This window comes from Epinephelus lanceolatus, chromosome 12 (genome assembly GCF_041903045.1).
Source record: "Epinephelus lanceolatus isolate andai-2023 chromosome 12, ASM4190304v1, whole genome shotgun sequence".
Lineage (NCBI taxonomy): Eukaryota > Metazoa > Chordata > Actinopteri > Perciformes > Serranidae > Epinephelus > Epinephelus lanceolatus.
In genome coordinates this window covers 20169381-20195063 of record NC_135745.1, presented here as the reverse complement: position 1 = coordinate 20195063, position 25683 = coordinate 20169381, and the positions used below count along the sequence as shown (strand labels likewise).

The 25683-nt window shown below is 41.0% G+C and overlaps 1 protein-coding gene across 7 annotated transcripts in view; it reads right to left on the bottom strand.

Annotated features, from left to right (window-relative positions):
- The window catches only part of LOC117271944 (receptor-type tyrosine-protein phosphatase mu), a 231636-nt gene that overhangs the window by 90436 nt on the left and 115517 nt on the right, over positions 1–25683 (bottom strand). For all 7 annotated transcript variants that reach the window (XM_033650517.2, XM_078173094.1, XM_078173092.1 and 4 more), the window contains exons 8-11: positions 25307–25615; positions 22898–23007; positions 11988–12189; positions 11115–11217 (exon numbers count right to left, since the gene is read on the bottom strand). In XM_033650517.2, coding sequence (XP_033506408.1) covers positions 11115–11217; positions 11988–12189; positions 22898–23007; positions 25307–25615 — 724 coding nt within the window. The remainder of the gene's footprint in view (positions 1–11114; positions 11218–11987; positions 12190–22897; positions 23008–25306; positions 25616–25683) is intronic.

The following is a 25683-nucleotide window of genomic DNA, read 5'->3' as shown; positions in this document are numbered from 1 at the left end:
CCAGGGTGTACCCTGCCTCTCGCCTAATGTCAGCTGGGATAGGCTCCAGTCCCCCGCGACCCCCAACAGGATAAGCAGTTATGGCAAGTGAATGAATGAATGAATGAATGAATGAATGAATATTACATGTAGCTTTTGCTGGGTTTGCTTAAGCCAGCAGGAAGAGGCAGAGTTGGGAGGCCCTTTCAACTTGGTTGGCGGCTCTTTTCTTAAGAATACAGTTGCGTTGTACAGATTGTAATCACTTGGCTGAGATCTGATTTTTCCTTCTCCAGATACAGATCAAGTGTCAGTGCCAGGTGTAAAGGGGTACAAATGTAAACAGAACTTTCCTGTAAACCTTTAAGTCATCTTGTGGCCCGACCCTCACCTTTACAAGCTAATATCAATAGTGTTTAAAGTACTCCAGCTTCCCTCGTGCAAAGAAACACCTTCCAGCTGTGTTGATCACAGCAGATTTATTAGAATTGAATATGAACACATCAATAAAGCATGCACTTGTACATTTCTCTCTTCATGAGTCAGCCTCCTTAAAATAGTTTGCCAATTTATGAGTCTATTTTGTGAGCAACCACTTGAGTCACACTGAAGAGTCTTTATTTATCAAATTATTCATTTCATTGCAGCATGTCAAATAAAGATGACAATGAGTAAGGCCTGGCAGGAAGTAGATCTTCAGTGACCCTGAACACTTTCCCCTTAGCCTACATTATTAGAACAACAAGTTGACAAAAAACAAAAAAAAAACAAAACTGCACTGTAGTGACTGTACTCTTATGCTGTATGGTTCCAGAACAAACAGCCCCGGAGATGATCAATTGTTCCCCGCGGTTGGTACTGGATGATTAAGTGTCCCCTTCTGTGTACAGCATGTGCTCTTTAACCCTATAGTTTATCATAAGGTGCTTGCAGTGTCATTAGAAAATCCCCCTTTGCTCTTGGTGGGTGTGTCCCAATTCCTCAGAGCTCTCCTATTTAGCGCCGGGTTGGGAGGTGATGAAATATTTAATCCTGCTGAGAGTCTGCAGGAGAAATCAGCCTTTAATTACTGTCCCCTATTGAGAGCAGAGGTCAAAGGGCAGGTGCAGTCGGTACATGGGAGCCTGTTAAGTAGCTGCAGAGCGGCAGAGAAATAAGTGATGAGGCTGTATGGAGGCCCAGCCGAAGCACTGTAGATCTGATGTAAGCCATGACGGGACTATAGAGTATCTGCTGTCAATCATAGTGCAGCACCCGTCAGGTTTAAGGGATAAACAATAACTGTTTTTTTTTGATATATCAAAAGAAAGATATCCTGTCTCTATACTTTTATTTAAGAAATCAGAAAAACTTCAAACTGATGGCCACAATAAGTGTTTTTGTCTTTGCTATGCAGTAGACTGCATGCACACTCACTCAGAGCTTGCCCATATTGGTATTTTATATTCCAAATCAATCTGCAGATAGTGAAATAAAAACAAAAGCTGGCTTCCCCCCGGGTGGCTTCTTATGATACAATGATGTGGCTGTGCCATGACTTAATGATAGACACAGTGTGAATGGTACTGCCTTTCCTCAGGCAAAATACCAAGTGCCATAGGCTATGAGGCTCCAAGGGTAAGAACTCTTGTAATGTGGAAATCTGAACCGCTGCCTCTCTTCCACAGAATATTCACTGCAACAAGAAACTAGAAACTGGCTCACAATAAATTTACAATTTAATAAAAATGTTTTGTTCATCTTTGTAAGTGATAGCGACAATAATACCCACTTTGCTGGCTTCACTTAAAGCATCTTGCGGTGCTGTATAGCTATAAAATATTTCAAGACGCACCCTTCCTCTGCGTTTGAAAAATACACTATTTCCACCCCAACTGCTTCTAATATGTAAACGACTCACTGGAGTTTAATGTTGGCCATTTGAAAATGCAGTGATTCCTTTTTTTCTGTAATTACAGCTGTCATGTTAATGTGCCTTTGAGCAGCTGACACCTTGTCACGAACTCATGCTGAGTTCACAATTTACATTATGAGTCATTTTGACAGACCAGAGTCATTTAGTCATATTTCTGATTTAGTATGACATGAATGAGCAACAAAAAACAACAAACAACAGATGAACAAGCACGGCTTGATAGCAAGAACAAAAAATCCTTTATAGCTGATGTTTTATTTGATGTGACGGCAAACAGAGAATTGCAAATGACTTACATTGATACTGATGATTATTCTTCAGTGATGGAAGAAGTATTGAGATAATACCACATATCACAGTGTAAAAATACACCATTACAACTAAAATTCTGCATTCAGCATGTTAGTTAAAAATATACTATGCAGGATTTTTCTAAAAAGCAATGTATAGTACTCCCTCTTCATCATCAGTGTTTAGCAGTGTATTTTTCTGCAGAGATTCTGCCCTCTGCCTGTATTTTCTTATATTCTTATTATTTTTTTGTGTTTGGGGCATTTATGTTCATGTACCCCCCACCAGCACTTGGCGAGGTGAGGATTTTAAAAGGTAGCAACCAGGTGCCAAACCACAAGCAGCATGCATCCTAGAGGCGACTTGAAAAGTTGTGCATGCAGTGCTGTAGAAATGCAAATATAGTGAATACAGTGAAACAGCAAGTGGACAAAGCTGGGGTTGGCTTTCACTGGAGATGCTTTTTACAAAACAGTAGCAGACAATTCCTGCATAGTATACCTTGAAGTGAAAGTACAGAAGCATTAGTGGCAAAAAGAACTTCATGAGTCTAAGAAAAAGTTCTTGTTATGCAGGAAAACTCCTGTCAGTGTTAGAGAATCAAATTATTATTATTTTTTGCAGAATTATGTAAATTGTGCTTTAATGCTGTAGTTGCAAAGGTGGAACTAATTCTGGTTTCTTAATACTGCTACTGAGTACAGGGCGACCAAACGCTAGTCGACCAGAAAGGTCATTAGTCGGCAAGATTTCATTGGTTGCTGAGTCACTGTGTTTCTGAAAGCTGGTACAACAAAAAGGCAAAAGACTAGCACCCAGAGCCCGACCTCGCGTTTCCAGACAGTTAAAGATGCGGCATGTATACGACCCCTAATTTCCAGGACTGGTACCTGTGGTTATTACACAGGCTAGTTAATAACATGTCGGGCAGGAAATCCAAAGTGTGGGATCATTTTGAGAAGGTGAAGGATGAACCCAAGGTGATATGTAAACTCATCTTCATTGGTCGACTACAAACATGACGTATACTATTCTTTCTCACACCTTCAACTCAAACCATTGTGTTGCCCCGCCCAAAATATACTATTTAATAATTACATTGATATCAGAAACATGAGGGCGACTAGTCAACTAATGGCCCTAAATGACGACTATTGGTCGACTAGGAAAATTCTTAGTCAGGGACAGCCCTACTACCAAGTACAAGTACCTTAAAAATTGTACTTAAGGGTATATATGCAGATTTTTTCTTAAAACAAAACAATGTATAGACTCATGCAGAAGTAATCCCTCTCAATCATCACATATGACCCACTCAGTGTGTGGCAGTGTATTTATCTGTAGAGACTCTGCCCTGTGCCTGGATTTTCTGATTTTTTTCTGTGCCAGGGGTGTGTATAGGCGTGTGCTCCCATGGTGCTCAGGTGAAGTTGAGATTTTATAACAAGGTAGCGACCAGGTGCCAGACCATAAGCAGTAGGAATCCAACAGTTACAGTGCTGAAAAAACTCAACCATATGAGAGTAAATCTGGGTTTGCTTTTACTTTGACTTTTTAAACTTTTTGCAGGAGAGCGTGTATAGAAACAGTAACCAACAATCCTGCATTGAATACCTTTAAGTACAGTATTTGAGTTAATGTACTTTCCAACAATGTTATGTTTACATGAAAATGCCCAGTAAAACCTATTCTATTAGCAATGCTCTTTAGCCAATCCGCAATGTTGCTAGTGATAAGCAGCATTAGCTAAATGTTAGCTCTGTTCACAGCCACCTAAACCTTCACAAGCACACAGATCACAGATTAAAAGCAGAACCTCAGGACAGGAAAACTGCAGCTCACGTCACGTCTCTGTAAAAGCTGCGTAATTGTGCTTAATTCCAAAACTGCTGAAATCCTCAACTTCTCTCCCTGAGCAGAAGATGGAAAGACAAGGAGAGGAAGGAGGAATGAAGGCAGGAGCTGTACGAGCAGAATGGTATAAGCTGTTAGAAGTGGTCTGCCAGAGGGGCCGGCGGGGCCGACCTGTATTCCTGCAGTAGCGTTGCAACCTGAGCTGACACCAATTAGGCCTCCTCCAGCCTTGCTGCCCGATAGATTTCAGCTCTGCCGCCATGTGACGCCAACCAATTATGGCGGATTGACTTGGAATCGACTGGATTGTGACCTGAAACTCAGATTTATTTTTCATGTGGGCTGATAGGGGAGAACTTGAGGCTGTTTGAGCAGATGAGGGAAGGGGTATGGGGAGCATTTCAATCACTGTCTCTCCCTCGCTAATGCTAATCGGTTGGCTCTGTATGCCTACATGTCTGATTTAAGAGCGGTTGTAAGTAACACACTTCTCCTGACCCAGCATCCTTCCTCAGCGAGTCTGTCTTCTTACTCTTTAAATTTCCCTGGTGTCCATAGAGCTATAAAGCAAACAAATTAGAAGGTGCCATAGATTACATTTGCCATTTAATCGTAAAAAGCATTGAGTTGTGTCACGTTTAGGCACAGCTATTAGCGCTTGCTATGCCGTGATCAAAGAAAGTTAGTGCTTATTTTAGGACTGTAGAGAATCACTTAACTGATTTCAGGCCATGGTTGAGCACAGATAATCTGATGCTACAGGGTGAAAACTACACTGGAACTCTGTTTCCTCAATATGCTACTTACAACTGCTATATTTTAAAGCTCTTTCTCTTTATGTATGTGTGTGTGTGTGTGTGAGCTTGCTCAAGGCAAAGGTTATGGCAGGAAAAGAGAGAAGGGCTGATTTAGTGGTGTGAATGATAAGGGAAGCATCTCAAATCATTTATTTCTGCAGAAGCATGTAAACATTTATTTTGATGCTACGGAGTGAGGAGGCGTATTCTAGCCCTGACGATGGGCCATTGCAAACATTAGTTTAACACGACATGACTGATAGACAGTTCACTAATCCTCTTAAAGGAACAGTGTCCCCTCTGGTAAAAATTGTTCCCGGCTACGCGTGTCGTCCCCAGAGATTAGAAGCCAAATCCAAGTTGGAAATGTTATACCGATTAGCAATTACACAAATATGAAAAATGTACTGCCTCCCTGAGCAGTGACAACGTCTGCCCAGATCTATCTAAAATATGATTTGACTTTCAGCATGACTGCAGGATGCTGAAGTGAAACGGACGTTTGTCGTCTGTCATGTCTTGATTTTTTCATGAACCCGCGCTATCGTGTGATCTTGCAGTGTGTGTTCCCCCTTCCTGTATTACAGCAAAACATCTGCTGTTTCAAACTCAAATGTCTGGAGCTCTATTACCTCCCAAACTCAATCAGTGTGCAAGATTGCGTTATCAAATCATGCTTCATGCTGCTCTGCTCTGTAGTGCTGCAGATCAGTGTTCTCCCCTGTCAAATCCCTATTTCATATGGGCTTTAAAACTGATTTCATAAAGTGTTCAATTTCAAAATGAGCTACCCACCACTCTAGAAAAGTGATGGGTGCTCTTGCAACATGAGCGTTGGCACGAAATTAAATCTAACTATGGTGTGAAATTCAAGTCCTGGGTTGACAAAATGCTAACTCTTCAATAGACTGACTGCATCGGCTATGTTTCCAAGTTTCTGACTTCAGGGACTCTCTCCAGCACCTCGGGTCATAGAACAATTTGGAAAACATCTCTTTATATGTGCCTCAACTTAGAAATGTCACTTAGTCATGCATCTCAGCCCTCCAACCCAAAAGAGATTAGAGATGTTATTTTTTGATGACTAAATTTATCATTATTGGCCAGACCGCAGATCCCAACAGACCAACTCGCTCAACTCCTGTGGGTGGAAGCTACTTTATAGTCACCTTAAATTTTCAAAGGCATCGCGTGTCACTTGAGGTGGAGGTGGAAAACACCCTTCAAAAGCCTGCCGGTATCTCGTCTTAGGCCTGCATCGTAATCTCTCCTGTTTGCTGCCCTGCACCACCTCCTTTCTTTTGCAATTCATATTTTTGAGACATCAGGCGCACACATGAAGGCAGTATACTGGCCTTTATGTCCTGCGAGATTTAAGAGAGTGGGGAGAGAAATGTGTACCTGAAAACCCCCGAAGTTCAGACGCGGAGAGGCTCTGCTGTGATCAAAGGATGCCACAATTAGTTCTGAGTTGTACTTATGCCATGTACTGAACTCTGCTGATGAATGGCGGTACATTCTTTTAATGAATTATCTTGAGAGACTCATTAAACATATATGATCCTTAAAACTAAATGTCTGTATCAAAACACATTATTTTCTCTTTACCTAATAATAAACAGGCACTGTCACTGAGTTTATCCCCATCCAAAAGGGATTAGATGACAATCCTCACATTTAGGATTACGGTGAAGCGTTAGTGCACAGTTATGTCTCAAACAGACTGAAGTGGGTATCAAACTTAAGGTTACGTCTCCAAAGACAAATCTCTTTCATCTGGTCGCGAGGTGAGCGTGCCTTCCAACGGTAAACAAAAGAGCAGCCCAGCATGCTAATTAATGGAAACTCCGATTCACGACACTCTGTTAATTATAATTAGGGGTTTGTAATTAGCCCACTGAAAGAATGGCAGCCTGAGTAAGGCCTTCTGAATTGTACCTGCGAGAAGATTAAAAACCGATCGCTCTGTCTTTCTTGCTCAGGCCTCTCCGTTTGGCACCGGGGCATTAATCTGGGCAGCTGCACATACGGTAAACGTGAGCTGACAAGCCTGACTGAAGATCTCCAGGCTGTAATCTTTAAAGGACTCAGATGAGATGATAGTGTAAAATTGAGTTTTACAGGGAGCACAAGTGTTTATCACACCTCATATGAAGGAGTTAACCCACTCTCTTAGTGGCCTGATGACTGAAAGCACCTCTGTTGTGCCATATTTGAGGGGCTTTTTCTTCAATATTGGTAGTAACCACACACTGCTAACTCTTTCTATTGGCCGAAGGATGTAGGAAAGCTTACCATCCTTTGATATACAGTACAGGCCAAAAGTTTGGACACACCTTCTCATTCAATGTGTTTTCTGTATTTTCATGACTATTTACATTGTAGATTCTCACTGAAGGCATCAAAACTATGAATGAACACATGTGGAGTTATGTACTTAACAAAAAAAGGTGAAATAACTGAAAACATGTTTTATATTCTAGTTTCTTCAAAATAGCCACCCTTTGCTCTGATTACTACTTTGCACACTCTTGGCATTCTCTCCATGAGCTTCAAGAGGTAGTCACCTGAAATGGTTTTCCAACAGTCTTGAAGGAGTTCCCAGAGGTGTTTAGCACTTGTTGGCCCCTTTTCCTTCACTCTGCGGTCCAGCTCACCCCAAACCATCTGGATTGGGTTCAGGTCCGGTGACTGTGGAGGCCAGGTCATCTGCCGCAGCACTCCATCACTCTCCTTCTTGGTCAAATAGCCCTTACACAGCCTGGAGGTGTGTTTGGGGTCATTGTCCTGTTGAAAAATAAATGATCGTCCAACTAAAGGCAAACCGGATTGAATGGCATGTCGCTGCAGGATGCTGTGGTAGCCATGCTGGTTCAGTGTGCCTTCAATTTTGAATAAATCCCCAACAGTGTCACCAGCAAAACACCCCCACACCATCACACCTCCTCCTCCATGCTTCACAGTGGGAACCAGGCATGTGGAATCCATCCGTTCACCTTTTCTGCGTCTCACAAAGACACGGCGGTTGGAACCAAAGATCTCAAATTTGGACTCATCAGACCAAAGCACAGATTTCCACTGGTCTCATGTCCATTCCTTGTGTTTCTTGGCCCAAACAAATCTCTTCTGCTTGTTGCCTCTTCTTAGCAGTGGTTTCCTAGCAGCTATTTGACCATGAAGGCCTGATTGGCGCAGTCTCCTCTTAACAGTTGTTCTAGAGATGGGTCTGCTGCTAGAACTCTGTGTGGCATTCATCTGGTCTCTGATCTGAGCTGCTGTTAACTTGCGATTTCTGAGGCTGGTGACTCGGATGAACTTATCCTCAGAAGCAGAGGTGACTCTTGGTCTTCCTTTCCTGGGTCGGTCCTCATGTGTGCCAGTTTCGTTGTAGCGCTTGATGGTTTTTGCGACTCCACTTGGGGACACATTTAAAGTTTTTGCAATTTTCCGGACTGACTGACCTTCATTTCTTAAAGTAATGATGGCCACTGGTTTTTCTTTAGTTAGCTGATTGGTTCTTGCCATAATATGAATTTTAACAGTTGTCCAATAGGGCTGTCGGCTGTGTATTAACCTGACTTCTGCACAACACAACAGATGGTCCCAACCCCATTGATAAAGCAAGAAATTCCACTAATTAACCCTGATAAGGCACACCTGTGAAGTGGAAACCATTTCAGGTGACTACCTCTTGAAGCTCATGGAGAGAATGCCAAGAGTGTGCAAAGCAGTAATCAGAGCAAAGGGTGGCTATTTTGAAGAAACTAGAATATAAAACATGTTTTCAGTTATTTCACCTTTTTTTGTTAAGTACATAACTCCACATGTGTTCATTCATAGTTTTGATGCCTTCAGTGAGAATCTACAATGTAAATAGTCATGAAAATAAAGAATACGCATTGAATGAGAAGGTGTGTCCAAACTTTTGGCCTGTACTGTACATTAACGTGACAGACTCTATTTACCTTCAGCCACAAAGTTACTCTACAGTAGGGGTGTGATGATTCAGTGATCAATGATCCAATATCATTAATGCATATAATCATCTTCATAGTACAACTTTAGTGTGAAATTCTCATGGCACCTCTGTGTCACAGTTTCCCTCTAAACACGCCTCCTTACTAAACATTCTAACAGTGTTAGCTGCTTGGTGCCAGGCAGACGGTGGCAAGCAGCCAAGAAAAAGACAATGAGGATATTAATATTTAATGATATCGCACGATTGGGCCCTGAATTGAATCTAAATCATTGTGGCAGACTTTGTGATATCAGCAAATATCTTGTCAATGTCCAAAGAACTGATATAACATCATATTGTGATGACACTTGTGATTTACACCCCTATTGTTTAAGAGTGTCACAGACACAAATTCCCAATTTTGACCCAAGATTCCACCCAAACCAACCAACAGGAGCCACTATGCAGATATGATCCCTCACTGGCTTCCCACTGTTGATTTTGTTTGATTGGGCAACCCAAGCCAGAAGCACCTTAGCTGGCAACTGCTAATCAAATGCTTTTTTCTTATTCTGTGCCAACCAAAAAATTGCAGCAATCAAAAACAATGATTTGTCATTTTGGGAAATATGCTCTATTTTAACTAAAGCTAACTTATCAACTTTTATTTTTGTTTAACCTTTCGACAGAGCAAAGCTAGCTGAGTCCCAAGGCTTCCAACCCTGAGCTAAGCTAATTGACTCCTGGCCGTAGCTTCATATTTAACAGACTGATAGTGTGTGTTATTAATCTTCTCACCTGAGTCTCGTCAAGAAAGTATATTACCCTATAGTACCAAAATGTTCTTTTATTTCAAAATACTCCTTCATGTGTAAAGATTTACTGAATGCTGTACACAATCAAACTGTGTAAACAGATACATTTAAAATATAGAATAGTTTAAATTTAAAGTGACTTTAAGTACTTCTATCTTATACCTTATTCTTGATATAAAAACTTACTTAGACCTTTATGTCTACGTTGATAACACATATTACTAAATGAGACCTAAGGAAAGAAACTTAAAGAGGACCAATTATGCTTTTCCTGTTTTTCTGTCATACATGTAATATTACAGTGATTAATGTTAATATTGAACATGGCCAAAGTTTCAAATAATGGGATGAATCTATGTAAAATTAGTTTCTGTAAGGAAAAAAAATCAGGCTTCAGAGTGCTCTGAATATTTTCTTCCCAATGGTTTTTTTCTTACTTACGCAACAAGACATCATATCGTGACAAGTTCTTTTTCTGGTCACCTTCTCCAGGCACGCCACTGCTGTTTTCATTACGTAGCCTACACTGCTACATGTAGCTACATGCTAACCTTGGAGAAACATGTAATCTTAGTTATCAAAACTGTAAATTTCGGATCAATTTTGGATCATACTCCTGCTGAAACATGTCTGGAATCTTTTACTGGAGATTTTTCATGGTGCTGGAATGACAGTGCAGTGAAGCCGAGATGTGGAGGACCTGGAAATGATGACCAGTCAAAGCAAACTGGGTGTTTTCAGGAGGGGGGCTTAAAGAAACAGGCATTAAAATGGGCTGTCACACAGAGAGGGTGAATACATAATTTCCAGCACAGGCAGTATGAGAAAAAATAAGTGTTTTTTTGAAGATTAAAGCATGTAAACATGTTCTAGCAGAAACCAAAAATACAAGTATGAACCTGAAAATGAGCATACCAGGTCCACTTTAAATATGCTGCATTCATTAGTAGTTGAATAAGCTCAACAACTAACACAGACTAACAAGAAGATGATCAAGAAAGCAGTGTTCCTGCCTATGGTGGCCTTAGGTAAACCACAATAATGACTTTAGCCCAACAGCTTGACATTTACCTTACACAGTCTTGCTGCACTGCTTCCCTAATAATGACAAACAAATGCAGCATCAAGCAGGCAGAGTTCCTTCGCTCCCCAGAAGCCCGTGGTGGCTCGGGGTGGGCAGCCTCATACATGAAAGACATGTGGAGGAAAGAGATCCTGAAGCTAGCCTTGGCTGCACCAGGTTTTGTTCTCATCTTCAAAGGCTGTGCTTCTTTTTCACAGGATCAAAATCCACAAACAAATAAAGCTTGGAAAATGAGATGCGTACAGTAAGGTACTGAATTCCCTTGCAACTCTCCTTCACGGTGGGGTATTGATAAACACGAGCTCTTTGATAATTTTCTGTTGCTGATGGTGGTTCCTGGTGTTTTAATATGCTGTTTTGTTGTTTTTACTCGGTGCTCACGGTGTGTTTGTGTGTGTGAGTTCTCATTGTGAGAGCCTACCTCACAGGTGCACCTCTGCTCTGGGCAGGTTTAAGCAGCACAGTGACTGTGCTGTCTGTTTGGTTCAGAGAGGTCTCCTGGTCATACGCCGGCATCGAAGGAGCTGAGGAGAAAACCAAATACAAGGAGTTACACACTACATTGCAAAGCAAAGTTCAGAACAGTTCAGTTCTGGTCAACATCCAGTCATCTTGTATAATGACTCATTCAGCTCGGCAGTAAATAGAAAAAAAAAGAGCAAAGCCAATGTTCTCACTTTTACACAGAGCACTTACTGCCTTTTGCCTTTACAGCACCATAATTTAATCATTAAGTGCGGTAATAACAGAGGAGTGAAACATTCGCTGCTGTCACAAAAGTATTCACAGTATCTCGCTGGAAGAAAAGTCTTCAAAGTAGTGCACATGTATCACAATGAAATAAAATGTATAAAGTAAGAAAAATTGCCGACTAGCCTCGTGGTAATTATCTGAATCAATCCCAGTTTTCATTAAGTGAGACCGGCCATGGTTTATGGAAACTAAAGGCACAATTTGTCTTTGACCAATTAGGCAATTCTGCTAAATCTGATGTAACTGCAGGACCAAATAGCAGTGAATAATTAATTTAACAGAACACCTTGCTGCTTCAGTGATAAAGAATAAACAGCATTTGAGCTTATATATTATATATGCAGTTCATTTAATGTGTTGGAAACCAGATGGATAATATTTACTTCCTGAGACAAGTGTTATCTAACTTTGGTTGAATTAACATTAAGTTTTTCATTCACACATTTGATCATAAAAAAACTGCAGTAGCAGTAAATAATACACTACTTATACGACATCATCTGCACACAGACTGGCCATGCTTTGCTTTGACCCCGCTGACCTGAAATCTTGGTGGTGAACTGGGTGATGATAGGGGGGCCGTAGCCCTTGGCTGTGCTAGCGCGCAGGGTGAAGGAGTACGTCGAGCCTGGGTAGAGGCCTGTGAACATGTGGGTGGTCTCGTTGCCCAACTTCACTACCTTCCCACTCTGGTTGGAGAGGTCCAGCTCAGGGTCAAAGGAGCTCACAGCCTTGTAGGAGATCTAGAAAGGAAGGAAATGAATATTCTGATAGTGGCCTCTGGTACTCCGTGCTCAGCTCTCCTTAGCTGAGCAGGATTTGTATTAATACAATGAAAAACATTTTATGTCGGAGGCATCCAAGTGGCTTGGCGAGCCTAAGCATTTATTGAACTCACAGTCTTGAGATTTTTTTATCCCACTCATGCTGTGAGTTATCTTTCCTTTCTGCACAACTCAGTCATACTGAAAGCAACTAAGCACCATTAAAAAAGTTGCATTTTGTAGTACCTCTTCCTGTGTCTGCTGATAAATAACCAGCTGCATCAGTAGTACAACTAAATGCAGTCCAGTAGATATAAATAATCTTTCAGCAAAATAAATTATGACGTGACATATATGCAAGATTACATGTTAAATTCCCAAATTTGTGTCTGTTGCATTACATCCGACACACCTCCACAGTTCTTTGCCATTTTTAAGCCATGCCAGCAGATTAGCTTTCGAGATGGCAATGTTAATATGTGGGTTCAGTGGTTCACCACTTTGAAAGACAGACTGATTAGATATGTCAGCAACTATTGGTTACATTGCCAGATTTAATCATGGTGGTCCCTTAACTTTCAATCACCAGGTAAAATTTCAGTCCGCACATTATTAATGTTTTATTAACTGAAATTACCTTCCTCCTGAGCTGATTTTTAAAACTGTTTAAAACTATTTATCAAATGTTAGCATGCGAACATGTTAAACTAAGATGGTGGACATGTTTAACACTACACCTGCTTAACATCAGCAAATTAGCATTGTGATTGTGAGCATGTTAGCATACTGACATTAGCATCTAGCTTGAACTGTCACCATGCTTAAGTACAGCCAATAAAGCTTAAGACATGACAGCTCTCCAGAATTGAAGCCAAAACATCTTGATTGCCCCCTGGTGGCTGCCTTGCAGTATCGGTCATTAACCCTGCCCCCCTCCATGTCGAGTGGGAGTTATACTTGAGCGTCAGCTCTTTGCAGATCCTACATCGTAGCCTACGCACATGGCCCACGCCGTTGTGAGCATTTATACTTGTGTGGTGGTGTGTCTGTGTCACTCTGCAATTACTCCTCCAAAACACTAGTTGGTGGCGGAGGTTTCTGTGAAATGCTGTAAAGTTTAGCTGATTCAAAACACACATTAAACATGGCTTAATAGAGACAATTTCAAACACAAGTACACTAATCAGCTTCACTATAACTCATAGCATTCACAGACAAAGCACTTGTTTTTTGCTTTACACATTTTCACCACAAACACAACATGCTAATGTTTTTAGCACAAGCCTATGACATTTTACATTGTATAAATTAGCCTAGCGGCTAGTGGACTTTTCCTCTACTCATATGAAACCAGGAACAACAGCAACATTTAACAAAGGTTATGGTGCAAAATTTTGTTCCATTACAACTCACAAGGTTCACCGACAAAGCAAGTGTCTAAACACGTAGAGGTTTCCTCTGCTCATATGAAGCCAGGATAAATCACACACAAGACTAAAATGCTATTTTTGTGGAGGCTTTACTGTCTTCACAATTTATTGTTTCTTATCTGTGAAATTAAAGTAAATAAAAGCTTCGTTTCCACTGAGGGAAATGGTTTCAGCTTACAAAAATAGACAAGAGGTCTGTGTCGTGAAGTTATATTTCTGGGGAAGTGCCTGTCAGGCTATGGCGTAGGGTATGATATAAGCTCTACATCGACGCAGAGCCTACGCTGTACAGTGCTGATTTGACACAGAAGTGTGAATACCGCTTTAGCTGATAGGACATGGCACTTATCAGCACTCATGAAATATGTTTTTCCCCAAAATGTTTTTGTCATATGAGGTAGTTCTCATCACACTGACATATGTTCAAGTCTTCATTTTTGTGATAAATTTGGTTATAACAAGTTATTTGATGCTATTAAAAGAGGGTTTAACATCACAATTAACAACTGTGTGCGCCATTGGTGTGCCTGCAATCAGTGGCGCTGCTCATGAAAGGTCATAAGCGGGATCTCGATATTGAGGCGATCACTACTGTGCAGACTCTGGCTCGAAATGACATCTTCAGTGCAAGATGGCAGCAACTGAAATTTTGGCTTCATTTTTATACAGTGGGAGGAAGTGGAGATGTGGTATCGATGTAGGTTGTCCATCAATATAATCAATCATTAGTACAGTCTCACAGAGCCATTAGTATGGCTGTAGACTCCTAGTGTTGTTAATAACATAACACAATATAACTCTGTATTACAATAAAATGATACTTTCATATTACCACACAATGTTGAATTATGAGAAAAGATAAACATTGAAAACACTTTGTATGATGTAGTCCAAACAACACAGAAGTTTTAAATTGGTTTTCCTATCTCGTCTGTACTCCTCGCTGAAGCCAAATGCCACAGAGCAATCTTTAAAAAGTCTTGTGCTGAGAAAAGAAGCTCGGACGTTGTGTGTGAGCTTCTGACTTTATGTCAACAAGGCTTTAAGCTAAAATTAGTGAGGTACTAAAGGTCTATGGAGAGGAGCTGTTTCCTAACAGCCGTTACAATCTACTGTAAAAGCAGAGCTACATATTTTTCAACCAAAGCTCATGCGAGCCTGTGGTTTCAAGGAGAGAGGAAATTTACTTAATGTATTCATTCTCCATTAATAAACACAGGGAGCTCTGAAGGGAAGCATTAAGGTGAGTGTTTTTGCTAATATCCATTTTGAATAACTGTAAAGTCCCACTTTAAGAAAATGCCTCTGCTCGTAAAGGAAAACCTCCATTATAATTCCAATTAAGGAACACAAAGGGAGTTAGGAGGGCTGCATAATTTGTGTCCATCAAGTTTTGAAATGCTTCGAGGCCTTCTCATTTAGTCTTTGTCTGTGAAATGAGTCTGTGATGCCAAATCCTATATCATAACATTTCAGGGAGAGGAATTTGAAATGACTTGTCAACACTGGGCACATGGACAGGTTTTTACAATTATAATGGAACTGACGGGAAAAATAATGGAGAATATTTGAGCAAATTAATTTGGGCTTGTAACCATTACTTGATCTGATATATCAAGCTTTTCAAACTGCACCCGTTTACATTTTTTTATCTGATGGGGGGGAAATGACAAATTTATGAAGCAATCATAAAATATGAATGCCTGCACAATATCCAGCACCTTTACTCGTACAATAATGAAAAAAGCTAACTGTTGATGAAAGATGATGTGTACTCTTTCCTGTTACCTAAACTCTGCTTACATTATTATTTTCAGAATAGCTTTAAAGGGAAGGGCTCGGTTTATTTTAATTGAGTCTTGTGGCTTTGCTGATAGTTCAGGGCTTTTTGTACTTAATAAAAAAGATTTTGCTCTGTAACAAAAACATATATCTCTGTAGGGATCCTTTTCATAATCTGCTTAGACACTTATAACAGTCTGAGCCTGTCCAGGGCAAAAACAAGCACTTCTAGTAGACATGCATTGAGCTTGCATATTGCCAGAGTTACCACAGACTGCCCTACAGTAAATATTAATAATCTAAATGTAAGAGATTAAACAAGAACTGTAGGTTTTATTAGAGTATTGGCTTTTAAGGGAAACAGCATAACCTAATACTACAAAATACAATTTCTTTTTTCATTATAGTTTCCCTAAAAAAAAAGTAATTTGATGCACAGCTTTTACTTACCACAGCATCTGTTAATAAACAAAATGCTACTGCAAAATACGGCCAATGAACAAGGAGTAATTGCTAAATCTGTTGTATACCTTTAAAGAGAAGCTGGCCCATGTCTGTCTGAAAGGCTGCCAATAAAATGGCACTTGGAGAGCTTGGTCAAAAAGGAATAGAGCTGAAATCTCTTTGATATCAGATACCTTGTCAGATGTATTTCACTTTGAGTCCTTTGATAATGTCAAATCAAAGCAAGGTCCTAGCTTATACGCAACTTCTGGGGAATACCTGCAGAATACATTGTGGTTTATTTTCTTAAAGTCCCAGTAAAATGGAAATTAGAGCTTCTTCATCCTCTGTGACATATTTCCCAGTGAGTGGAAATTTTTAGCGGCGTACAGTTACAAGAGAGATTTAAACAAAATAGTTGGCATTTGATTGGACCTCTTAAAATAGAGTTTAGGGTAGCATGGAGCTACAGAGGACTACTGGCTCCACATACACCTCCCTTTCAGATTGAACATGCCCCATTTGAGGCATATTTAATCTGAAAAGGCCCCACATGGGTCATTTGGCGGGTGTGTCAGAGATGTTTCCCAATCAGCAGTAAGGTGTATATAAACACCACCATGTTAAAAATGTGGTTGCGTAATGGTATGTGTTCACAAAATCCGTCATATTACCACATCCCATTCATTGTCTATGTAAGCAGCTGTTTAATGTATTCTGGTCGCAGTGCATTGGCCTTTGAGATATGAAGTATCACGTTGGCCAATCCTCAATTGCATGAAGTTAAGGTCGAGGCTACTTTATGCAAATCAGGGACGTCTAGCACAGTGTTAATTTCGTTGACGAAAACTATGACAAATTTTTTTTGTCAATGACCTTCTTTCTACCACGAAAACAAGACAATGACAAGCTAAAATAAATCTTGATAATAAAAACTAAGGCGAAATCTGTTTCATTTTAGTTGACGACACAAAATGTGACGAAAACGTTAGTGGTGGACTATCAGACATTGAAAGCCGAGAACAACCATTCTTGTAATTTTCTTCAAATGCCACGTGAGCAACAGGCTGGTAAACTCCAGTAAATTGAGGATGTTTGACTAGCCAGCAAAAACACTCACACCGGAGCAGCTTCAGTCATTGGTGCGAGTTGTGAGCTGTAACTCAGCAGTAAATATTGAGACGTGTGTGTGACTGTGGATGGTGGAGCTGTTGAATGGATTTGTAGAGTTTGGTAGTTACAGCGGTGGCTGTTAGCAGTTAGCTCCGCTTGTTAGACACTGAATGGCAGCGGAGCAAGCAACCACCGCCGGACTTCACAGCTGATCTCCGCAGGACTGCACCCAAATCTGGACTACCTTTAGAGGGTTTACGGGTTGATGACTGTTTGACAGGCAGGTAGGAGGCTCAGTTATCTGTGAGTGTAGCTGTGCTGTGATTAAACAGTCTGAACTCAGATCAGTTTTCACTGGCAGAGATAAAAATTTGGTTTCAATCATCAACTCTGTGAGACATGACTTTAAACCTCCAGACTAACATGTTGCAGGTAAAAAAAAAATAATTCAGGCTTTAGTTATTTTTCTGCTTCTTAACAGTGAGATGGATAAGTCAGAGTTTACAATGAACCTGGCTACAAACCATAGCTGTCTCAGATTAGTTATTTGTGGTGTTGAAGAGATGTCGAGCTTCTCAAATGATGATCAGTAAGAGTGTGCTCATATATCACCACGTAAACCTGTCAAACACTGCTGGAGAAATTACAGTTTGTAAGTGTTCAAAATTTATTTGTAGTTGTAGAGACAAATTGTCTAAATGAAATTCTTATACAACCTGTCAACCTGTCAACCTTGATTCTAATTTCTGACACATGAATTAGCCCAACTGGATTAGTTTAAAGATTAAAAAAAAAACTTAGAAAACATAATGACTAAAAGATGTCATGAATTTTCGTCGATGAAAAGTAGACTAAAACTATGAAGGATAAAAATGACTAAAATGTGACTAAAACTAAAAAGCATTTTTGCCTGAAGACTGAGACTTACTCTAACATAGCTGTCAAAATTAACGCTGCTCCAGCATCGCCTCTGGAAACCTGTTTTCAGAAACATGTTTCGCTGAGCTATTTTTAAAATATAAGAGAAAGGAAGAAAGAAACAAGCAGTCATGTTGGTCTAATTTGAAATCTGGGACCAGAAAGCCCACAAGTGAAAACGTCCATGACACTGCATAGTGGCACGCCTAATAAACGCCCAATTCTGGGAAGCGACACGACTGCTGGTATTCAAAAATGCCCCTGTAGACACATACCTTAACACAACAGGGTGTTCAATGTGTCCACCATTTCTGTTGAAATAAATATGTTACGACACTGGGGCTGAACACACCAGTGGCGATTGCTCTAAGACTGCAAGGGAAGCTCAGCTTCCCCTAAAATGTCAAAAAATAAGTGGTCAAATATGTACTGTTGTGTTTACATTTCATTGACTAAATATGCGCTAGAACGCATTCAACTTTTGTTCAGAATCAGCTACTTATCACAGGTCACTGACGCGACTTTCTTCTCATTCATTCCCGTAGCGTCACAGTGCATTAAACAGTGGAAGCTCAGCGTCCAAAGACTTCAATGGGGAAGCATAGAGTGGGTTGTTTCACTGCAGCGAAACTAGACAGTCATTGGATAAATGCTCGGTTTTGTCCTGCCCATCGGATGCTCGGGGTCTATTGGGCATTGGGCTGGCCTCGGCTGGCCTGGACGCTGGGCTTCTGCATTATGATTGGATGATCTGTCTGAGGCTGAATCCCTTTTTGATTGTCAGTGAAATGAGCGAATCAGCGATCTTGAAATATAAACCACCATCGGAGCATTTTTCAAGTTTCATTCCATTGTTCCGAGTTGATCTGGAGACTTTTCCAATCCTCTTAGTGACTTTTTCTTTGTTAAAAACGACTAGCGACAAATCTAGCATCTTTTTCTGGTGTTATTGGAGACTGTAGTCATGTTTGGAGACTGACTTCTGTCGCTCTGCAGTTACTGTTCCCAACGAGCAGCGGGTGCTGCTGTGAGCCCCCCCACCGTCCCAAAGCACTCACAGGCGGTCACACTAGCCTCGCGCAGCAGCCCCAGCTAGCGAGCAAGCTAGCAAGCTGCACATAATGGCAGACAATTTGAATATTGTTGACCGGATTTTGGCGAAGCCATTTGATAGTCTTCCTTACGAGGAGAAAAGTTAAACAGCAGGGCAGATCAACACCTCAGATTGATTTGGTGCAAAGGGTGGGGAAAAGTAACAGGTCTTTTCAGCTATCCTGGTATGACAAAGTAAGCTGGCTGACTGGAAGTGCTGTGACAAATAAAATGTACTGTTGGCCATGCCTCTTGATGAAACCATCTAAGCAGCCTAGCTCTGCTGGCCATTGAGAGGACACTGGTCAAGCCCCTGGAAAAGACGCCTAGCTGGTACGACAGGGTCACAGATCATTTTCTTGAAAAGGAACGGAGGGTAGAATTTACGTATAAATAAACAGACACATTTTATGATGTAGGCAGAAAATGAGCTTCCCCTCCTTGAAAGACCAGCAGCCGCCACTGGAACTCACTGCTGTTGTAAGCTTAGGAGGAGGATGAGGAAGGGATGAATGAACTAGAACAACACATCTCTCTCCATATTGCTCTGTTAGCTGCTACAGCCCACAAATGATGAAGTGTGGTTTTATATGACCAGTGTGGCTAGCAAGTCGCCCAAAGTCTCATTTGATCGGATGAGCTCTTGTAAAAGCCCCTGAGTGCAGGATGAGTCACACTTGAAACACGTGAAACCATTTTTTACAGGAGAAGAAAAGACAAGGATTTTGATGAAAAAATAGTCATACTGACTTTTTGGCATTCATTCGTCATAAATGAACAGTTAACACAGAGACACAGGATTAAAACTGGGATATGTATTTTACATTTCACTGGATCCTCCAACCTGAGAGCAGACTGTAGTGGTGTGAAGGGGACACAGCTGGAACAAGCTGCTAGTTACCCAGGGTGCAATGAATACTAATACTCTTTCTTACTCTAAAATAAAACCTGTTATTCAAAACTATGTTGGGAAATTTATAACAACGCTTCACTGTGTATTAATACCAGCAAATACAAGGATTGTCAGAGACTTGCTGTTTATTGTACCTAAACACATTACCATACTGTTAAGGCTTTCTAGACACAGACAGAGAGAAGTAATTACTGCAGCATATGAATATAATAGCCTGGAGTGGGTATTTCATAAAGTGAAACACATTTGCCTCAACGTAAATATGAGTGAACCTGACAAAACAGCGCTGCAAACTCTGCCATTTGCTCTGAATGCTTTTTCTTGTACCATGAAATTTTAAAAAGATAAACAACTGAAACATGTTGCTCTTAAAGTGATTAAGTATGTGGTAAATCTACCGTTTTTATAGACATTGTTTTCCTGCACTCTGCCGGCACCTCTAAGTGCCATACGGTTGTGCACAGGACACAACGCTGCACTACACACACTTGAATAAACAGGGCCTTGTTATGAATCTGAGGACTTTAAGACTTTCCTGCTTAGATTGAAACGTCTCCGTGCTGCTACTGGAGTATCTATCTCATATTTCATTCACCTCAGTCACCTGATGACACAGAAATGGATAGAGCAACCTATACAACGACCCTGACTGCATCGCTTTTACTATACAATCTGCTCTCTGTGTATGAGAAACAGCCCTGTCAATGATTGCTAACCTAGTCAAAATATCAAGCGAGAGCAAACGGCGACAAGAGGGGGAATCAACAGAGGAGAATCAATCTGTGGGAAAGGCTGGAGGATTACTTCCACCTTAAGCTGGTTAAGATCAATGTGTACATATATCCTCTGTGTGAGTGTGAGAGTGTGTGTGTGTGTGTGTGTGTGGAGACGGTGTTTTTATTATTCAAGACTCAATGCAGCTCCCGGACAGCGCTAGCAGGGGCTGTGTGGAGCCTTAAGTCAACATTTGCTTGGTGCTGAATCGTGTTATGTGTTCGAGGCGTGTTTTGGAGATTGTATTTTCTTTAGAGGTCGCCCATGTGTCAAAGGATGGAAGATGACAACAGACTGCAGTTGATTCTCTCCTAGTAAAACGATGAATGCTGTAAAGAACTTGAGTAGTACTTCACAAAAGAGGTTGAATAAGATGAGTTTACTGTGAGGTTATGAGTCCATGTTTATTACTTATCTAGGTAACTAATATTCTTTTGTCTTTGCCAACTGAGCTTGTGTGATTGTTTGTTTTCTGGCTCCAGTTGTCAGCTCACAGACTGCAAATGGAAATGGGGAGGTGGAGCTGTACACCACCAGAACAATGTGTGTGTTTCTGTAAGACTGGCATACAAAATGAGGAACACATGTATACGGAAAAATTTGCTGACCGCTAGGCTAATTTATACAATGTTAAATGCCATAGGCTTGTGCTAATAACGTTAGGATGTTATCTTTGTTTGGAAAACGTGTTTAGTATAAGACAGTTGATTTGTCGGTGAACCTTGTGAGTTAAATTGGAGTGGAATTGTGTAACGTTACCTTTGTTAAATGCTGCTGTTGTCCCTGGTTTTATATGAGAAGAGGCAAAGTTCACCAGCCGCTAGGCTAATTTATACAATGTAAAATGCCCTAGGCTTGTGCTTATAACATTAGCATTTTGTATTTATGGGGAAAATGTGTCCAGATAAAGACAAATGTTTGTCTGTGAATGCTGCGAGTTATAGTGAAGCTGATTTGTGTACTTGTATTTGAAATTGTCGCTATTAAGCCATGTTTAATGTGTGTTTTGGGTGTGTTTTGAATCAGCTAAACTTTGTCCAGCTCAGCTCACATCCCAGCTACATGAGCAGATCTGAAACAGCCAATCAATTGATGGAGCAGCTGATAGATCACATGATTCCTTCCTGTGCAACCAACTGGCGAATCTCATTCAGGGCGCCCTATTTAAACTGCTCCGGCCTGCCTACTGTTGCTGCTTCCTCTGCAAGCCGCCTCCACTCCAGCTCCTCCTTTTTAATGCTGTGTCTGACTTATCAATGTAATTTCTGTTTGTCATTGATGCTGCTCTGTTCTGTTGCAAGGGAGGGTGTTTGCTGCTGCTCTCCCTGCCTTCGGCTTTCCATGTAGGTGCATGGAAGGGCAGGGAGGTGTGCTTTCTCCGCCTTAGGCTTTCCGTGTAGGCGCATGGAAGGGACTTTCTGCGTAGGCCTAGGAAAGGCAGAGAGGCCCCCGAACACAGCCCTAATACTGCAAATGGAAATGAAATAAAGTTTTCTTTGACTAAAGTGTTCCGGCCTGCAATGCAATTTTCACTGGCTCTAGGGCTGTTGCTCAAACTACAGGTTGGACCTCTGCATTTTTGTACACCCGTGCCAACAGTCAAAAGAGTACAGAAGCAGACAGAGTGTGAGACTCTTCCCTCTGTCTCTCTCACCTAAGCATTTATTGGTAGTTGTAGGCTTTCTACCTCTTGAGAAAAAGCAAATGCCACAGCCTTTTATCTCTGTTTTCTCTGGTCAAGTAGCACCAATTTCAAAAGTATTTGTGTCTTACTACCCCATAAACAGCCCAGTTTTATGAAAACACCATCTTTCCAGCAGTGAAATCCTTCTTTAAGCCTCAATTGAAAATAACCTGAGAAGGTCCAGTTTAATTTGAAGTACGGGTTTCCATGATAGTTTTACCTTATCTAAACCAGTTTTGGGCAACACTTTTCAAACATAACTGTCTGCACTTCATGAAATACTGAACTTGTTTTGTGGACAAAGTTCTAACTCAAGAAACCAAAGTGATTCATGTGATAAAAAAAATCAATCTGAACATTTCTCAGACAGCTCTGCACACTACTGCCCATCACAGTTGCGTGAAAAAGGACTCAAAGAAATTCAAAGATATGTGCACGATCCACAGAGAGGTGGGGAAAAAAATATTAGAAGTTGGTTTAATACTCCAAAGAGCGTTCAGTAACACTAACATATTGCTAACCCAAGTGCTTGCGTACCTCGAACTGAGTGATGATCCCGTAGGTCTGCGCTGGTTCTCTCCACTTGAGGATGATCTTCTCCTCATAGGCACTGCCCTGGATGGACTCCAGAGGGACAGCTCCTGGCACTGTGGGAAATTATTACACACACATTATTTCAAACTTGTAGCAGAGTGGTATTTTTCAAGGTAGAAAAAAGCTGTTCAAAAAGCACACACCGTAGAATTTCCATGGATACACATTCATTGAATTTCTTTTTTTTCATCTTCCGTGCATGTGTGTTGAGTTAAAATGTCAATAAAAATTGGAAAGCAGTTCCTAGTTTGCAGATTTAATCTTTTCTATTATGATTTACCCAGCCCATCACCTCGTGCCAATGTGCATAAACAATCAATCAAAGAGCTCTTCAAGGACCTACAGTACATAAACGGCCATGAGCCAAAGTCAAACACATCTTAATGGGTATTTGTGAGATTATTTGAAGTCACTGTCACTCAAAACACAATCCCTGACATGCTTAACAGGAAAACTGAACACTTTTTGCACGGATAAAAATGTGTTGCAAACAAAGATGAGCTGGTATCCCCATGGGAATAGTGGGATCTTAATCTTTCTGCAATGTTTACACATACTGAAATACTGCCAAAGAGATCTGGTCCTTTAACCCCTCATGTGGATTGCTTTCATTCTGTAAGCGAAACATAATGATGTGGAGATGTCTTTTTTTCTCCCCAAGATTTATCTTCAAGAATGCAACTATAGCTACACCCTGTCTGTACACTTGTTCCCATGGGAGTCTAAACACACAGATCCACAGACACACAGAAGTCTGATAGTGAGAAACAGTTGCCACTTTCAAGTTTTCAACCACAGATATCTGAGCCAGACATGACAAGGCTCTCTTTTCGTCAGCTGAGCCTGTTTGTTATCTGGCGGCCGGGGTTCCTTGAGACTTCTATAGAGTTCATTTCCTGTGTCTGCTGAGGCAACACAGAAGATCTTTCATCTTTGAAGGAGGTGAAACAACCACACAACACTGAAGCTTGCTTGTCTGACTCATGAGCTCTCCTGAAAAATATTTGGAGAATCCCAAACTTGTTTTCAGTGGATGCTGTTTATGATCAGGTGAGAATTACCTGTCCATCCTAAAGATCATAGTGTCACAACGTTAACATTAAAGATGACTTTTTTTCTGCTGTTGGAGAGTGGACAAGCTTCCTTTTTAAACTTCCAGGTAACATAAGGTAAAATGACACTGCTGGATATGACTTGCAAGTGTTAAAAAGTGAAAAGTTTTTTGTGTAGCTGTATATTGGTTGCTCATTTGGTTTTCATGGCTTTGAACTAGCACGACTGATGGGATTTATGGGTAATGCTCTTGAATTTAAGATCACGTTATTTTAAGCCCCTGTTTAGCATCTTTAAGCATTGATACACTCAATAAATGGTTTATAACATTACATAACATTATTATAATAATCAACATGACCTTTAGCACCACATTTCAAAGTGCTATCCATTTAGAGGTGATGAAATTTCAGTGTTTGTGTTATAGATGTCTTGCCTTTATTTCCTGACAGACAGCTAGCCCTGTTAACATGCAGAAACATTAAGCTCACCGCCCACCCTCTAGTCTCCACTAGTTAGCCTTGGCAGGTGAAAGCTAGCTGGCGGTGCAGCTCATTCGCAACTACCGCTGGTATTGTCGTTCCACTGGGATGGGGTTGTTGCTGAAACATGGTGACCACCATCTGGTCTCCCTCCAGGTTGCTTTTGTGAGTGAGTGGCTTCATTTTGAGCTGTAAATGCCGATTAGCATTGTTAACTGTTAGCACCACTAGCTGTGTGGATACAGCCAATGGTGCTAACAGAGCTAACAACAATGCTAAAGCGGGTTTGCAGTCCAAAACGAAGCAGCTTACTTAACAAGGCAACCTGGGATGGAGACCAGAGGGTGGCCACCATGTTTCCACAACAACGCCATCCTGCCGGTTAATCGATTGACTGGCAAACCGTTGACGCCCCTCAATCAACATAATAACATATATAAATGAAACCTTCCAGTTTGTCATAAAGCATTTATTAATGTTAATACACAAATAGAAATGTGTTAAAAACCCAAGGAGACGTGTTATTTTCTATGTTATATTATATTAACTAACAGATGATTCACAAGAGTTCTTATGGTTGTTCACAAATATTTTTTATAAACACAAAAATATGCTTATATCTGCTGGGGTGGGCTGGATGAGTTTAATAACATTTTATCAAATTTTTCCATTTTCCATCCAAAATTATATATTGTAAATATTGCAGTTTTAACTTGTTTGAAAGTTGAGTAAAGTGGTTGTGTTCCTCTTAATATCTAATCCAGGATCAGTTGAGCAAACTCTTGTGTCACACTGTTCAGGAAGAAATCCCACTCACCATCCTCATCAGTCTGAACCTCCAGCTCCGTGCTCTCCTTGACCCCCTCTGGGTTGCGTAGCACCAGCTTGACACTGAGGTTGGTGAAGGGCGTCAAGTTGTGGATGGTGTGCTGAGGGTCGCGGCTCTGGGTGTCGTAACACACCTCCTCACGGGTCTCGTCCTTGCCGGCCACCCTGGACCGGTACTGGACAGTCAGGTTGTAGCTGTAGCAGCGGGTCACGTTGTAGCCCAGGGGCTCCCAGCGCACTGTCACCTGTTTGGATTGGATGTCCACCACTTCGAGCCTTTGTGGGCCGTGCATGGGCTCTGGCGGGGTGGACAGACAGAGACGAGAGTGTGAGCATACATCAAGATAATCAATTAGGCCACATGAA